The sequence below is a fragment of the Oncorhynchus clarkii genome, chromosome 19 (genome assembly GCF_045791955.1).
Source record: "Oncorhynchus clarkii lewisi isolate Uvic-CL-2024 chromosome 19, UVic_Ocla_1.0, whole genome shotgun sequence".
NCBI lineage: Eukaryota > Metazoa > Chordata > Actinopteri > Salmoniformes > Salmonidae > Oncorhynchus > Oncorhynchus clarkii.
In genome coordinates, this window is record NC_092165.1 from 18,427,298 (window position 1) to 18,445,238 (window position 17,941).

General features: G+C 45.0%; 1 protein-coding gene across 12 annotated transcripts in view; it reads right to left on the reverse strand.

Annotated features, from left to right (window-relative positions):
* Positions 1 to 17,442, reverse strand: part of LOC139374884 (pericentriolar material 1 protein-like) — a 37,128-nt gene extending 19,686 nt beyond the window's left edge. For 7 of the 12 annotated variants that reach the window (XM_071116085.1, XM_071116088.1, XM_071116081.1 and 4 more), the window contains exons 1-18: positions 17,271 to 17,442; positions 12,706 to 12,824; positions 11,630 to 11,881; positions 10,966 to 11,295; positions 10,116 to 10,286; positions 9,280 to 9,399; positions 8,739 to 8,919; positions 8,499 to 8,608; positions 7,848 to 8,124; positions 7,425 to 7,614; positions 5,702 to 5,908; positions 5,198 to 5,361; positions 4,852 to 5,081; positions 3,752 to 3,873; positions 3,494 to 3,623; positions 3,130 to 3,315; positions 2,678 to 2,856; positions 2,306 to 2,491 (exon numbers count right to left, since the gene is read on the reverse strand). In XM_071116085.1, the coding sequence (XP_070972186.1) occupies positions 2,306 to 2,491; positions 2,678 to 2,856; positions 3,130 to 3,315; positions 3,494 to 3,623; positions 3,752 to 3,873; positions 4,852 to 5,081; positions 5,198 to 5,361; positions 5,702 to 5,908; positions 7,425 to 7,614; positions 7,848 to 8,124; positions 8,499 to 8,608; positions 8,739 to 8,919; positions 9,280 to 9,399; positions 10,116 to 10,286; positions 10,966 to 11,295; positions 11,630 to 11,881; positions 12,706 to 12,810 (3,140 nt within the window). In that variant the 5' untranslated portion in view covers positions 12,811 to 12,824; positions 17,271 to 17,442. The remainder of the gene's footprint in view (positions 1 to 2,305; positions 2,492 to 2,677; positions 2,857 to 3,129; positions 3,316 to 3,493; positions 3,624 to 3,751; positions 3,874 to 4,851; positions 5,082 to 5,197; positions 5,362 to 5,701; positions 5,909 to 7,424; positions 7,615 to 7,847; positions 8,125 to 8,498; positions 8,609 to 8,738; positions 8,920 to 9,279; positions 9,400 to 10,115; positions 10,287 to 10,965; positions 11,296 to 11,629; positions 11,882 to 12,705; positions 12,825 to 17,270) is intronic. The other 5 variants (XM_071116091.1, XM_071116089.1, XM_071116083.1 and 2 more) reach the window with 1 other exon arrangement.
* Positions 17,443 to 17,941: the final 499 nt, after the last annotated feature.

Consider the following 17,941-nt stretch of genomic DNA (forward strand, 5'->3'; position numbering starts at 1 on the left):
AAGGGGATAAAGAATATGTACATAAGGATATATGAATGAGTGATGGTACAGAGCAGCATAGGCAAGATACAGTAGATGGTATCAAGTACAGTATGTACAAATGAGATGAGTATGTAAACAAAGTGGCATAGTTTAAAGTGGCTAGTGATACATGTATTACATAAGGATACAGTCGATGATATAGAGTACAGTATATACGTATGCATATGAGATGAATAATGTAGGGTAAGTAACATTATATAAGGTAGCATTGTTTAAAGTGGCTAGTGATATATTTACATCATCATCATCAGGAGGTCCAGCTTTGAGGGCACTCTGGTGTTAAACGCTGAGCTGTAGTCAATGAATAGCATTCTCACATAGGTGTTATTTTTGTCCAGGTGGGAAAGGGCAGTGTGGAGTGCAATAGAGATCTGCGGATCTGTTGGTGCGGTATGCAAATTGGAGTGAGTCTAGGGTTTCTGGAATAATGGTGTTGATGATGTGAATCATGACCAGCCTTTCAAAGCATTTCATGGCTACAAATGTGAGTGCTACGGGTCAGTAGTCATTTAGGAAGGTTACCTTTGTGTTCTTGGGCACAGGGACTATGGTGGTCTCCTTAAAACATGTTGGTTTTACTCAGACAGGGAGAGGTTGAAAATGTCATTGAAAACACTTGCCAGCTCGTCAGCACATGCTCACAGTACACGTCCTGGTAATCAGTCTGGCCCTGCGGTCTTGTGAATGTCGACCTGTTTAAAGGTCTTACTCACAGCTGATGCTCTCATGCATGTTTCAGTGTTACTTGCCTCGAAGCGAGCAAAGAAATGGTTTAGCTCATCTGGTAGGCTTGTGTCACTGAGCAGCTCTCGGCTGTGTTTCCCTTTGTAGGCTGTAATAGTTTGTAAGCCCTGCCACATCCGACGAGCGTCGGAGCAGTACGATTCACTCTTAGTCCTGTATTGACGCTTTACCTGTTTGATGGTTCGTCAGAGGGCATAGCAGGATTTCTTATAAGCTTCCGGGTTAGAGTCCCGGTCCTTGAAAGCAGCAGCTCGATCCTTTAGCTCAGTGCGAATGTTGCCTGTAATCCATGGCTTCTGGTTGGGGTATGTATGTATAGTCACCGTGGGGACGACGTCCTTGATGCACTTATTGATAAAGCCAGTAACTGATGTGGTGTACTCCTCAATGCCATCGGTAGAATCCCGGAGCATATTCCAGTCTGCGCTAGCTAAACAGTCCTGTAGTTTAGCATCTGCTTCATCTGACCAATTTTTTATAGTCACTGGTGCTTCCTGCGTTAATTTTAGCTTGTAAGCCGGAATCAGGAGGATAGAATTATGGTCAGATTTGCCAAATTGAGGTGCGAGGGAGAGCTTTGTACGCCTCTGTGTGGAGTAAAGGTGGTCTAGAATGTTTTTCCCCTCTGGTTGCACATTTTACATGCTCATAGAAATGAGATAAAACTGATTTAAGTTTCCCTGCATTAAAGTCCCCGGCCACTAGGAGTGCATCCTCTGGATGAGCGTTTTCCTGTTTGCTTATGGTGGTGTACAGCTCATTGAGTGCGGTTTTAGTGCCAACATCGATCTGTGGTAGTATGTAGACAGCTATGAAAAATACAGATGAAAACTCTCTAGGTAGATAGTGTGATCTACAGCTTATCATGAGATACTCTACCTCAGGCGAGCAAAACCTTCCTTAGATATCATGCACCAGCTGTTGTTTACATATATGCATAGGCCCCCGCCCCGTGTCTTACCAGAGGCTGCTGTTCTATCCTGCCGATAGTGTATAACCCGCCAGCTGTATGTTCTTAATGTAGTCGTTCAGCCACGACTTCGTGAAACACAAGATATTACAGATTTTAATGTTGAAAAAGTCTGTAGCGTTGGAACAGTTAGGCCTACAAAACTACTACGACTATGGAAAGATGCGACTCTTACGATGGTTTTCTCCATTTTGCTATACAAGTGTCACGGGACTCGTCTGAAGGTAACCCATGCAAACAAATAGAAGTATGGAGGTAGTTTAGTAGCAACAAAAATAAGGGGTTAAATATGTGTCCAAAAATAACAAAAACATTTCCTGATCTTTCTTAAAAATCTCCTAACTGTATATATTTTTTTATTACCCAAAGTGGTCCTAAAATTCTAAATCAAATAGCTAAATGAGCCATGGTATGACCATCTTAAAACAATTCCATATGTAGCCTAGTCCCCTCCCACGGCTTAGACTTTTAGAGGTTAAGACTATTGTGCCCTGTATCTTTATCCTGAATAGGAAAAAAAATGGCTATCCTTGTATGAATTTTTCAGACCTGCCCAGTGTCTTCCTATTGCTGTAGGATCTCTGCTTCCTAGTGGAGTAGAGATGCAGGTCATCACTGGAGCTGGACTCTGCTCCGTCCTCTTCTTCCTCCTCCTCCTCCTCAGCACCCATCTCAGAGGGGTAGCCGTCCTCGTCTAGCTGACAGGGGGTGGAGCCGCCCCACGTGGCCATGGTCCTGAGGAGGAGGGAAACAAGTCAATTAAGGCCCCACTCAAAGACTAAACCGATCTCTCAAGGCACGTCATGCAGATATGAAAGCACACAATGCCTAAAAGCGTCATTCTACTTGTAATCTGCAACATTCAGAATATTTCACATCATGGAACTCCCCCAGATTATTTAGGGGTAACGCTTCGCCCACCTCTCGTCCCTGCTAAGTGGCTGTGAGGCGGCGTGTCCCTCTGGGTCCTCCATCTTGTAGGGGGAGTCGCTGAGGCCGCTCCTCCTCTGGTGCTCGGCCATCAGGGATTCCAGGTGCTTCCTCCGCTGGCGCAGCTCCTCCCGCAGGATCTGGTGGCGCCGCATCTCACACCACAGCTGCTGGAGAACCACGAAGGTAAATGAGCCGTGTCATTTTCATGGTTACATCAGCAAAATAACCCACACTACTATACAGCTCCCTGACATCCAGCCATGGCTAACTCGGTTACGCTAACCCTTACCAGTTAACCCTCAAGAAAAGCCTTGCACTGAGCGGGTGATAGAAGTGTTCCATTTGATTTTGGCAAGCAAGCACTTTAAGTCTGTGGGATGAGCATACTATCCTTGATGTTACAGTAAACTGGCCCTGTCAAATCAAAATAAAGAACCCACCTCGTTGTCGGTGACAGAGGCATTAGTAGCGGCCTGGGCTGTGGGTTTGAGCACAGCGGTTGCAGCAGGAGAAGCGTTGGCTTTGGGGGCTGCAGCCGGAGCAGGGGGAGGGGCCGGGGTGGAAGTTGCAGCTGGGGGCTTCCTCATCAGAGCCTGTTGGCTCACTGTGCTGCTGGACACTGATGACTGGAGAGAAGATGGGAGGGAGAGTGTGTGTGAGAGGTTGCCTCAAATAATACCCCATTACCAATATAGAACACTACAGTTAAGAGGGGTCAGAAAGAAGTTGACTCCAAAGCCTTTCAACACAATCAATCAGGAAATAGGGTGGTGTGTGCTCAGTGTCTGTGCGTGCACGTGTTACCTGCAGATCGGGGCAGGCCCACTGCAGGTCCTGGATCTTGTCCTGGATCTCCATCAGCCGCTGGCGTTCCTCGTGAAGCTGCTGCAACTCCTGCTGCTGCTGACAAAGCTTCTCCTCATACAGCTTCTCCCTGAGACACATACAAAATATTTTAGATTCACAAACAGAATCCCCAGGTGTGTAATTCACATGCTTAAAAGCACTCACTTAAATATAGACACAGGTACTTTCATACACTTATTATGGTTAGTCTCCTACCTGGCCTTGTCTGTGAGGGTGAGGTCTCTGGGGCTCTTGCAGGAGCCAGCAGCAGCACCTCTGGTGTTGTTGGGCTGCTGGTGGAGACCCTCGTCGGCTGTGGTGGCATCTGTATCGTCACTCTGGGAGGCAGGAAGTCACACGGTTACTATTCCATAAAGCTATCGCCCATAAATGACTCAAATTCCAGCTCTATTTTCTTGGACTGCAAAAGGGTCCTCTTCCACTCTGAACTGTCTAGACCACTCAGCTGCACCATGGTCATTTTAGATTCTATAGCATGTGTTCTATTTTGTATTATTGGCTTATATGTGTGTGTTGATATGTTTCTACTCCATTTTCTGCTTTTGCATATTTGTTTTATACTAAATGTTATCAGATCTTCAACCAAAACCTAATATGAGATAGAGAACAAATAACAATGACATACTAATTTAATTTATTTCATAAACAAAGTTATCAAACACCCAATGCCTGTGTGAAAAAGTTACTGTCCCCTTGCACTCAATAACAGGTTGTGCCACCTTCAGCTGCAAAGACTGCAACCAAACGCTGCCTGCAGTCTCACATCACTGTGGACGAATTCTGGCACACTCTTCCATGCAGAACTGCTTTAACTTAGCAACATTTGTGGGTTTTCAAGCATGAACTGCTCGTTTCAAGTCCTGCATTTCAGCTTCCAGACAGATGGCCTGACAGTTCCCTGTAGAATTCTCTGATACAGAACAGAATTCATGGTTCCTTCCATTAAGGCAAGTCATCCAGTTATTGAGGCTGCAAAGTATTCCTAAACCATCACACTACCACCACCATGCTTGACCGATGGTATAAGGTTCTTACTTTGGAATGCAATGTATGGTTTGCGCCAGGAATAAAATGGGACCCATATCATCCAAAAAGTTATACTTCTGAATCATCTGCCCATAGAACATTCTTCCAAGAGTCTTGATGATCATCCAGGTGCTTTTTGGCAAACTTGAGTCAACTTTTTGGACGAGATTGGTCCCATTATTGACTTGCACTATGGGGCCTACAATTTATTTCAGATTCTATATCTCTCTCATATGCTATGTTTCTCTGTTTCTAGTCAGTCCTCTCACCTGCACCATGGCCACCAGCTCCTGGAGCTGCCGTAGTTTCTGCTTGGCGGTCTGCAGCCGGTGGACTTTGTGGGCGAAGTCCGCGTCCTCGTTCTCCAGGCTGCTCCTTCTGCTCGACCCTGAGCCATCGCTGTCCCGGGCCCCGGCCCCCCGCACCTCCTCTTCATCCTCCAGGGCATCGTCATCATCGTCGTCCTTGACCTGGTTGTAGGGGCGGTTGTACTGGCACTCTGGTGGAGACAGAAACAATGAGGGTTAGTGAGATGAGTGGATTGTGTGTGTGTGTGTGTGTGTGTGTGTATATACAGGTTGCACACATGTAATGTGCGTATGCGTGTCACGCTACCTATGGCTGATGGGATGTTGAGGCTGCGGAGGTTGGCTGCTGCAGAGCGGTTGTTGATCTCACACTCGTTGAGCCTCCCGTCAACGTGGTTGTTGGTGCTGCCGCCTCCTCGGCCGTTGGTCAGACTGTTCATTTCTGTCCAGTTCCCAGAATGCTGTGGGTTTCTGACCAGGGGAAAGAAAGATGGAGAAAAGGGGTCAGGTCTCAATTTCACTCCCCGGCGTGATTTGCCCTTGGGAATTATATTATCTAAACCTTTAACATTTCTTATCCAGGAAAGTTATTGAGAACAAACTATATTTTAAATGAACCTGGTAATTTGGGGTACATGAAAGGAACAGATTATATGCTTGGCTCGAAACTAACCAGTTACTGTCCGTGGTTGCCGGTTCAAATCCCAGGTCTGTGATGCTTAGAATCAGAATTGGACATGGTCCACTAATAAACAGATCTAATGAGAAATAATAACGACTGCACCCTACTCCGTCCGTGTCCTTCAAGTACCTGATGTTGGTGATGGGGGGCCGGCGGTTCTCCTGCTCCGAGTCGAACATGGTCTCCAGCATGGAGCCGTCCTCCTCAGTCTCCTCCTCCTCCTCTTCCTCCTTCACATTCTCATTGACTGTGTCCACCATCATGTCTGATGTCTGCTCGTAGTACTGCACCAGCTCACGCAGCTCGTTTAGACGCTTGTGCACCTCCTTCAGTTTGCTGTGGTGGGCGGGGGAGAGAGAGAGACTTAGGCCTGATTCTGTTTTAAAATGTCTCCACCTCAAGGACTTAAAAGCACCGTAAGTGAGACCTCAAGCAGTCTATTCCTTTTGAGTCACATTTCAGAGAGAGTGTGGAGGAATGAATGGGGAGACATGGAATGGGGGAAAGAGACTAAGGTTGATACATGGACAACTGATTCAATGAAGGAGAGACACTTGACTAATTGGATATATTGTTCATTCACCAGACGAATGAATGAATAAGAGGGATAAGGGTGATGGATGGTAGAGCTTGTCTGAAGGAACAGTACAGCATGGATATTCAGCTGCCGGTACCAGAGAGATAAAGGGTGCATGCTAATAGACTGAGTTGGTTCCCTCTACTCGTCTCCTTTGCTTCATCGGCAATGGGTTGTATTCATTAAGTCCAGGTAGTCCCAATAGAAAATTGAACACTGGTCACTGGAATAATGTTTACATACCGTTTTAATCATTCCATATATTGTATTTGAGTCAATGCCATCCTATTCAACTATTGCTGAATATATACCCTATTCTACAGACACACTAAATATTCTATCCACAAACTCAGCAAAAAAAACAAAACGTCACTTTTTCAGGACCCTGTCTTTCAAAGAATTCGTAAAAATCCAAATAACATTGTAAAGGGTTTAAACACCGTTTCCCATGCTTGTTCAATGAACCATAAACAATTAATGTACATGCACCTGTGGAATGGTCATAAAGACACTAACAGCTTACAGACGGTAGGCAATTAAGGTCACAGTTATGAAAACTTAGGACACTAAAGAGGCCTTTCTACTGACTTTGAAAAACACCAAAAGAAAGATGCCCAGGGTCCCTGCTCATCTGCGTGAACGTGCCTTAGGCATGCTGCAAGGAGGCATGAGGACTGCAGATGTGGCCAGGGCAATATATTGCAATGTCCGTACTGTGAGACGCCTAAGACAGCACTACAGAGAGACAGGACGGACAGCTGATCGTTCTCGCAGTGACAGACCATGTGTAACAACACCTGCACAGGATCGGTACAATCGGAACATCACACCAGCGGGACAGGTACAGGACAGCAAAAACAACTGCCGAGTTACACCATGAACGCACAATCCCTCAGGCAAAATGTGGAAAAAGTCAAAGGGTCTGAACACTTTCCGAATGCACTGTATACATGCACACATACATATTCATTAGCCGGACTCAGACATTGCTCGCCCTAATATTTCTTAATTCCATTATTTTAGAGTTGTGTGTATTGTTTGACATTTTTAGATATTACTGCAATGTTTGAGCTAGGAACACAAGCATATCGCTACATTTCGCTACACCCGCAATAACATCTGCTAAATATGTGTATGCAACCAATAAGATGTGATTTGGGCAAGTACAGGAAGTCCCTCTGCATTTCATTCAGTTTTCTACCATTTGGCTCCTTAGGAATACAACTGTGGTGTGATGTGCACCGACCGATTGTAATAATCGTTTAAGTTTAGTACCGGAGTTTGTCTGCTGGAGCGTCCTCATGCTGGGGTTGCTGGGTGTGTGTGGAGGGGTGGTAGGTGGAGGGGTCCCGTCTCATGGCTGAGGCCCCGTTGGGTTCCCGGTACGGGGCAGAGGGGCGGTCCGAGGGGCCCGCGCCCAGAGCCAGTCTACGCTGAGAGGACAGGGACACACTGCCACCACGACCTGACAGAACACACATTACTCACACATGCACGGCAGCAAACTTACAAGCTTCTATCATATAGGAGCTGCACAAAAAAAAATACAAATAAATAAATAAATACAAGTTTGTCATCATTAAAGGCAATGTTTTGCAGGAAATGGCATTTGTAGGCATTTAAATAAGCAATATTCCCCCCCCCCCCCGACAGTGTTATCCTACTCCTAGTCAGTTACCGAGACAAACCATAACTTACAGGAGTTGTTGTTGAGGGTCTGGTCGCGGAGTGAGTGCAGCTCCTGCAGGATCTTGTCCATGGTCTGCTTCTTGTCCTGCAGCTCCTGCAACTTGGTCAGCTTGGCGCTCGCCGCCGACGGGGTGATGGAGGTCAGGGAAGTGAGAGGGCTGGGATGGAGGAAGGAGGAGGCAGAGCGGGAAGGAGGGGAAGGCTGGGAGGAGCGAGAGCGGCAGACTTCCCGGGAGAGGGAGAGGCTCGCGGCTTGTCTGCGGTTGTCCGGGACTGCTGCCTTGGTCTGAGGAAGGAAAGGCACACAGGATGTTAGTAAGTGTTAGTAGTTGAACAAACATTCAACTCATCATTTATTACTTTGATGGGTAGCACTTTACATTACCACACAGGATAAAGTGGTAATAACATGGAAACAAGTTCTAATTACTCAACATGAAGACTTCATTTTGCCCAGTTATCCCTTCATTTAAATGTAAGTATTATAGTTACAGGGTTATACACCACGTCTGTAATAGAGGGGTAAACAATACCATGTTATTATAACTTTTGACGTTTGCCAGGATTGTATTCATTAGGCATCAGGCAGAAGAAAGCGCTAATACTTTTGACTATGGTGTGCCCTAATTAATACGACCCAGTATTGTATGATGCTGGTACCTGGGAGTCGTGCAGCTGGTTGTGGAAGCGTTGAATGAGGTCGTTCAGCTCATCGTTCAACTCCGAGGTGATGCTCAGCCCTGACACACTGCCTGTGGTCTCTGTCGGCACTGAAACACACACACCAAATGAAATAAGGTTATGTGTGTGTAGCTACCAGCTCTGCTTGTGCGCTTGTGTGTCCAGTGTGCGTTTACTCCTCTGCATACGCGCTCTCTTTCTATGTGGCCCGTGTCTCACCAGTGTCAGCCATGGTTTGTGTGGCTTGCTGGGAGCTGTGCTGCATGGTCAGTAGTGCTGCCTGACGGCCCTGTAGAGCCCTGAGCTGCTCCTGCTGCTCCAGCATCTTCTTCAGGAGCTCATGCTGCTTCTTCAAGTTCTCCAGCTCCTCCTTCTGGTCACTGCGGCCTGCAATGCGGCCCTGTTGGAGACACGCACATAAGAAAAATCGCCAGCACAAGCAGAACTGGTTGTGCCTCAGATGCTGACAGTGCAGACTTCCTGGTGTTACACCGGCAAAGGAAGGGATGGAGAGAAGGGGAGAAGGAGAGATGGAGTGGGATGAGAGGGAGGGATGGCAGCAATACAATTAGCCTTGGTCTACTTGGGTGACGAATTCTAGAAGTGTCTTACTATCTGGTAGAGATTGTAATGCGTATCCCTATGCACATATCAGATGATCTTGTTTATGACCAATCCAAACTCCTCTATAAAACAAAAAACTAGCGGGGGGGGGGGGGGGGGGGGGTTGGTTGTCAGAACTAGAGGAAGGGCTACTTACGGTGGCATTGGAGGCGTCCGAGAAGCGCACCTCCATGTTCAGGGTGGTGCTCCATGGCAACGAGCCTGAACCCAAGGCCGAGTCCAGTGTTCCCACCTCGTCCTCCTCATTCTCCCTCGCCTACAGAAGAGGCAGCGGTCAGTAAAATATTAGGCACGGACTGCAAGCACGGTCACCCTCTTCGGCCCGAACTATGGTACCATTCACACGGAGGGTGTAGTGGCTATGGGAACTCGGGTCTTCCCTTTCTCCACCCCACTTTCAATGTAATACTTGAACAGTGGTTGGTGAAAAAGTTGGTATACAACAATGGAAATAGTCATAACTACTCACACATAAATGCCGGAGGGGGGTAACCTATGTAATATTGATAGCAAGATGCGCTGACAGCAAGATCAAATGACACGTGCCATCCAGCAGTTCAGAAGAAATGTGTGTCATGTCCTAGATTTGTCTGCCAAATGGAACAAGATACACGACTGTCTTGCCGGCGTTTCAGACGCCTTGGCATTAAAAATACATGACCAGAGTGCAGTGAAAAGTTCCCCCAAGCACAACACATTGAACTATCAACAGCAATGTGAGAAAAAAAGCAGTGGACTGCAGGCTTCTTTAACAGGGAAAAGTCCAAGGCTGCCGTAGCTTGTTTTTACTATAAATACCATAGAGTGAATTCAAACTAAAAGTCTCTCGAAAGCAGCCACTTTCATCCTTAAATGACAGAAGGATGGAAAGAGAAAAATAAAGACATACAGATCAAGCCAAAGAGAGAGAAAGGAGAAAAACAGAGAGAGAGACAGTGAGAAAGCCTCGATAAGCCAGCGTACTGTACTGACCAGCATCTTCTGCAGGAAGCGGAGGTAGGACCTCTCCTGCTCCTTGAGGTGGGCGATGAGGTGGGTGAGGCGCTCCACGTTGGCCGGGATGTCGTTCTTCTCCACCAGGTCATCCCTCATGGAGCTGGCTTTGCCGATATACTCCCGGATCTGAACCAACTTGCTCACCACCTGATAGGGACACCAGAGAGTGTAAGGGTGTGTGAGAGACAGGGTGTGTGAGAGTGTGTGAGTGTGTATGAGATAGTGGCACAGCAGAGAGAAAGCATGTGTGCATGCATGTCTGTGAGTGTAAATGATAGAGAGAGCGAGACAGAGAAATGGTGTGTGAGAGCGCGGATACCAGTCCGCTCACTGCAGACCGAGCTAAACGAGGGCAGAACTCACTTGGGAACCTGCGGTGGTGGCATATTTTTAAATTGCCCTAAATAAGCACTGGTTTCATCATCATCTTGCCTGCCTAGTCTCCCATCCTTGTTCTACCATTTATTTTCTTACAAGATCGAGAGCACAGCATGCCATGTGACGGTTTGCAGACAGTACAATCCGTTCAGCGCAAGCACAGACTTGAGTGGTGAAAACGCTGTTCCAAGGTATGCTATTTATAGATTTGTCCAAAATGGGTTACTGAGTAAGTTTTTCCTCTATGTACCCACAACTAAACTAACTTTATTGTAAGCATGTCCTATGGTTTGTTCTATTTTAATTAAGTATTGAAACTACAAACTTCAATCATTTGCATTGTGAAATAAGTGGCTGATCAAACAAAACAGACTACATACAGAGAGTATAAAATGCAAGTGCTGAAAAGCCCTAATCCAGTAAACCTAAGTGCCTAGACGTTACCTACCTGGCTACTGTCGATGCTGAGCTCTCCTCTCCCATCCTCCCTAGAGTGAAGGAGCCCTCTCTCGGCCCTTCTACCTAGCCTGGGGGTGTCATTGCTGGGCAGGGAGGGGTTGAACGCTTCCCTGAGACCAAGACCCAGGCCAGGGCTCTGTTTCTTGGCTGTGGCGGCGACGGAGGGGGTTGTGGGGGCCGAGGCCGAGGGTGCCTCGCGGCTCTTGTTGGTGTTGACGTGCAGCGGCAGGAATTTGAAGGGCTTTTTGTTTTCCGCCGCCAGCTCTCGCTGATTGTTGGCTGCTGTGACACGACCCTGGGAGTCGCTGCCCACGCTCCTCTGGGAAAAGAGAGAGCGAGGGATGTGTCATAACCTGGCTCCCAGTCTAAATTACAGTACTCTGAAACAGAACAATGCAGCAGAACCTCTGCGATATAAAAAGCTGGAAAGAAGGTCCTTTGGAACATTGAATAGTTTAAAACTTTCACATTTGCAAAGACAACACACCAAGAAATGTGTGCGTTTTTACATGAACAGTATCCTTCCACAACATCTTCGGTGAACTTTACACATTTCTGGATTAACTATGACCCCCTCCAGATACCAACAATCACAGACGAATACTCAAAGAAGAAATGCTTAGTTAAGAAAGCTCTAGGGAGAATCCTCTCACCTCGTCTAGATCAGTGAAGTTGATCCTCTGCCGGAGACGGTCCAGCTCGGCCTGGTCGGGCACCGACATCTGGGTGGTGTACTTGACGTGGGGGAAGGAGTGAGGGGTGTTTGTCCTTCTCCGCCCCATGCCAGGTGTGGACTCCGGGGAGATGTCATTGGTCAGCCGGCTCTCCGCCACGCCGCCGGCTGAGAATTTCTTCCTGTTCTTCTCCGTCGAGCGGTTGGCCTTCTTCTGCTGGATGCCCCAGTCCTGAGAGGGGACAGGAAGCTTTGAAAAATGAGTGTTGGGTGAAGTTATCCCTAAACACTGATCTTGGGTCAGTTTTGCATTTCCCCACCACAAATGGTTCAGGTTGGGATTTGGGGGGGGGGAAGCTGATCCTTGACATTTACCTTGGGGAAACTTCACTCTTTTAAAAAAGGACAGAAGGTCATATCCACATATGCATGTGTTTTATGTAATACCATGTACTGTATAATGCTGTACTTGCTTGATGATAAGCACATCGTGGTTCCCCAAAAGGGACACATTACAATAAATTTGTAATACACCATTTCAAATCCATGTCTCGCTTTGATCAGCATTGTAGGTAGACGGACAGACTCTAGTGCTAGACAGTGAGGGGGCTGAATCCTTACTAAAGCTATAGAGTACCACAGCAAGAGTCATAATACCCATAAAACCTAGCGGTCAAACAGGGAAATGGTTCCAATAGGTTTTTCCACCATTAATTTTTCCCCATAAGGGATTTTAGAAACACTTCATATAAGGGCTGTGTATTGTGTAGATGAATGGTGGAAAAATTATTGAAACCATTTCCCTGATCTCTAGGTTTTATAACACCTCCACCGTGGGGCTATATGCACAAACTCCTCATGCAATCAAAGATTTTAATTACTTTCGCAAAACCTTTTAGTGTCCATTCTCAATGGTCCCAAATGTCACCCCATTCCAGTAGTGCACTACTTTCGACCAGGACCCATAGGGCTCTGGTCAAAAGTAGTGCATTGCACTACATAGGGAATAGGGTTCCGTTTGGGACGCAGCCATTGTCTCTCTCGTCTCCTCTGTACCATGTTGTTGAGCCTGTCCTCTAGGCTGCTGCCGTTGGTAACGGTCCAGTTGTGCAGCTCCTGCTCGTCTGCGCAGTCATCAAAGGGAGTGCCCCCTGTCGCCATGTCCTCCTCCGCGCCTGTTGGGTTGTTGACATGCAGTCAGTCAACACTCAAGAACGGCTTTGGACTGGAGACAAAAGCATGTACACACACACACAGTAGGTCTCTTTCAGACTGGAATAGTGTGCACAACTCATTCACGCACACACACACCATGGTTTCCGTTTGCGGGTAATTGCCGGCTTTTGGACATAACAAAATGAAAAGCCGATAAAATTGTCAGTCAAATTGACCAGAAAAAAAAAGAAAAAAAAAACCCAGTGCAAAAGAATGCTTTTTATTAATTGATGGGAATACAGTTGTCACCAACCGGTCACCAACAAACCTCCAATACATTCCTAGTCAATCGCTAAAACATTTCTGTAAAAAACCCAATGATAAAGCAATTTGTTCCTATTTATTTATAGGTCTCGGGCTGTCGGTGGTAGGTGCACCCAATTCACCTACCCTACGCGCCGGGTAGGCAAACTGTTGCCATTTTGTGTGTCTGAAGCTACAGCAAAGTAGATACTGTGAGATTAAAACTTAAAACCCCAACTAAAGAAACTGTCAATGAATACAGCAGAGCTGCTATTTATATGAATGAGTTCATTTTAAAAGTTCTTACTCAGCACTGTCAACACTTTTATAGGCCATGAAATGCAGGTTCCCATTTCCACTCAGCGCTACAACAAGCAGTGCAGCAGTAATGAATGAGTAGGAAAGTGGATCTATAGATATGAGTCATTATTAGCAGCTTGGGTCTTTTTTAATACAGAGGAATATTTCACTCTCAGTCCATAGGAGTAACAGGAATTTGTGCACGAGGCAGACATAATGTGGTGCGACTCGAGTTTCACCATCAGCCGGAAGACGGTATCCATTTTATGGTCAGTGTCAGTGGAGGAAAGGGAGAGCGGAAGGATGTTGAGGTGGACGCTCAGTCTGCTGCCCTCTTCCCTCTGCTGAGACTGACCATCAGATGCAGGCACCATCAGCCCAGTAAAATTCAAATTACATCAGTAATACATCAACGGCTCCATTACCAGTGTGATCATATAGCCTACCTCAAATTTTGAAATATTTATATTTTTTCAAATGGCCCAAACAACAATGCGTTGACAGAGCAAAGCTAATATGCAGTGACATTGTTTTGGGCCAATAGTTTACTGCACAAACCTAATTGTTCTAGAGTTTTTCCCTGTTAACACTAACAACGTTTCCCTTTACTGTGGAAATTGTGATTGAATCAATGCAATATTATCAATTTTCAATGCAACATAACAAAGCAAAAAACTATGCAAAAGATTGTTGTAGGCAGAACGCGTCGGATTAGGATTCTATTGCATTGACACACTACTCTGCCCGTACCTGGGGCGGCAGGTAGCTTAGTGGTTAGAGCGTTAGGCCAGTAACCAAAAGGTTACTAGATCGAATCCCCGAGCTGAGAAGGGAAAAATCTGTCGTTCTGCCACTGAACAAGGCAGTTAACCCACTCTTCCTAGCCCTTCTCTAAATATTTTTTTCTTAACTGACTTGACTAGTTAAATAAAACTCTACAGACTTGTGCGGCATAAACAGTGTGAGCTACAGTAGACCTACATGCAAATAAACCATTGCCATATACGAATCTGTGCCATTTACTTTGAACTGGATTGTGTTTACAGCGGTTGTGAGTAGATGTGCTTGTTTTGAGATCAAAGCAAGAGCTGCATGCAGCCACATGTGCACATTGTGTTCATATCCTTTGCTAGTTAGTGAGTTATGAGTCCAGTTATAGATAATTAGTAGTCAGTAATAGCTCATTTCTAGTCAGCAATGGGTGAGTGATTGCATCCGCCAAGAGCACAAAACTTGTACATTTCCAGACATCTTTGAAAAGCAAGTCAGTTAAAGAGCTTTGTCTTAAAAAAGGGCAGTGTTGTATTGAGACAGGCTTGAATAAGCTAAGTAGCCAATAGGCAGTGGGTAGCATAATATCTGATGCTCTGTAATAATGGTATGACAATAATGTATTTTATTTTGTAAAGTGGTTTCTTAGATCAAACAGCATTTTCAGTCACCTTGTCTGAAGGACAAGTAGATGAACAGGTTATATATAGTCAAGCCCTGCATGTTTTTTTCAAAAGTATCATGGAATGTAAACCTACATTGAACACCACACATTGGTTGCTACTGTAGGCTGAAAGATGGAAAAAGCGGTTCTATGTTACAATGTTATGCGGTGCATTTTCTTCATTGTTTTTGATGGTAGGCCACTCGTAGGTCTACATTATGATCAAATAGCCACAGTAGCCTACATACGTGGCCACTGTTCAAACTAACTTAAAGCAGGTACAGCCTCAGTTTTCAGAGTAAACGCACACAGGAAGTTGCACAGAATTTTTACAACTTTCAAGTTCAAGCTCAGCAGACCTGAAATTTGCTCAGTGACGGAAAAAAATAGAAGGAACCTGGGTCGTAATGTATAATTTCTTACCTGCGCACATAGCCTATTTTGAGCGGAATATTGCTTGTCAGACAATGCTGCGCAGCAGCTCCTCAGCTCATTGCTACTGAAGTAAAACATGTACTTTTATAACACCACTCAGTGAGCAACAATTCTGAAAGCAGTCACCTGAAAACAGTTTTGATGGCCACGATTACAAAGAGATACTGTTTTTATTTCTCAACTGGCAATTGAAAAATACTTCCCAATGAAGTGCAAAGGTAGGCATGCTATCAGCACATCACCCACCACTTTGCAATGTGAGCTGGCAGCAGTATGCATTTTGAAAACATATACTTCTTTATTGTCCAGAAGCGAAAGGCACAATCCCAGTTACATTAGCAACCTACGTTTCTAACAGAGATTTCTCTCTGTCACATATGGAACCTCTGGCATCAGGTGCGATGTTTGGAATGGTGTTGTTTGACCACAAATTGCATTTTGGCAAATGTTTGAAAATAATGCTTTAGAGTCTGCTTCATTACAGACGTTGGATGTTATGTTAAAATGAATACCATAATCTAAATGTCTGTCATTCTTAGCACCATAGGTGGATGTTGTAATGGGTCATGCACACAATGCATAACATTATGGGTCAGGTACATTTTACAAATTGACAGCTAATTAAAATATTTAGGGTCACGTTGTCTGGCACCACACTTTCCTAATAGAAACCCTGACACACACACACACTTCTAAACAAACAAGGAAACCAATATACAGAGGTGTGTTTCCAAAGTATCTACATCGTTATGACATTAACAGAGTGCATGATTCTAGAGGTGTTTGTTCCTTTCAGAAACAGCCTCCAGTCAGAAACGGGGCCTTGTTTGGAGGAATGTTCCTGCAACTAAGCAACAGTCAACATTCACAGACCTTTCCATAAGTATGACAAGTATTACAGTAAACTAAACCATAACATGAGGCATAACGTTAATCATCCAAAACACCATAGCTAGCTACAAACCATTGTATGACTTATTTATGACATAGATAATACAACTGTACCGATATCAATAACGTTACCTTCCGATTACGTACCTCTGCGGTGTATTCAGTTACCCACTAATCATTTGTTGGTTTGCTTTTGGAGAGATCGTGGACTGAGTAAGGATTTCTTGCTGACTAACAGTAGTTAGCTAACTTCCCAACAAAAGGCACTGTTTAGTCAAGTGGGATTCACGTTAAACCAGCGTTGTAGACCGCTAGAATTCCCGGTAAAGTTTCCGAAATTCCCTCCACTTTCAGCGAGTTCGATGGAGCCAACTGTCACTAGCAACAACTAACAACTAATGTTAACCCCCCTCTGAGAACTTCTAGCTAACGTAAAAATAAGAATGGGGACAAAAACCGTCATCAATATACACTCCAATGGCCTATCGATGAGGTGTATTCATCATTTGGGATACCAATGTGGCAATGCAAATCTAAACTAGTTTACATTTGGCTGTCACTGTTTGGCAACATGAAGTTGCACGCCATGGTAACGCATGAGCCCCCCCTACCTTCCCCGCGAAAACTGGGGGTAAAATTCCGACAATGGAAAATGCATTGAAGACCCAACTAACGTAACAATTGTTGCTTTCACTGCCCTAATAGATGTACAAAACAAAAGCTCATGTTAAATTCGGAGAGGAAAGTACTGTCACTATCTAGTAGGAATTACAGTACCTCGCAGACACTTGCATAGGCAACGTCAACTTGCTAGTAATGTTAGCGAACGTGACCTATCTGGCTAACTAAAAACAAACAGGATTTCACGGCCTGACAAGATTGCATGCCTAGATAGTTATTGTTGGCTATAACCGTTTCAAAATAAGTACACGTAGCTGGTTAAATACATTAGCTAATGTCTACTCGAAAATACAGCACCAACCTAGTTTTGTTTTGGGTAGGAAGGTAGCTAGCGAACTGCGTGATGATGCTACGTTAGCTAGCTGGTGGTGAACTAGCCACTTGCCTTGGCTAACAAAAGTAGTGGAAATAAATGAATTACCTCAGTGAGTGTTTTTTGAGAAATTATCGTAACACTTTATGGTCAACGGCTCATTCTAAGAGCCAGGAGAAGACTGTGTCTCAATAAGTACAAATAAGTCGTTTCGGTGTTGTTGATGAATCCCCTCAGTCAATGTACACTTATCGGCCCAGTGTCAGCCATTATATTCCCTGTTTCACGGAGGCGGAATGATATAAAATAGTGCGACTCGCACAAGAGCCCTCATCATCAATACTGTCATGTTTTTCCTCAAATACACACACACACACACACACACACACACACACACATGTCAATAGTATATCAAAGTGACTAATTGTGTACAATATTTTTTTTACAAAATGTACAGGCAATGGAATATTGAATAAGGTACTATTTGGGCTCTCGGATGGTTAACTAAACGTAACGTTGCAATAATGTCAGTGTTTTGCCTAAAAGTTGCAGTTTTGAACAGATCAAGTTTATTTCAATTTAATCAAATTGGCCAACGACTTACAGTATTCACTCACACTAGTGTCATGGAAATGTGTAAATATTCCAACTGTTACTAGCTCTAATTATATGATAAACAAACAGGCCCCTTTGTGAATCAATAGAACCTACCCTTATCATCTGAGCTGAAAGTTTGCAACGCACAGACACATACAAACACAATAAATCCCTATAATCTA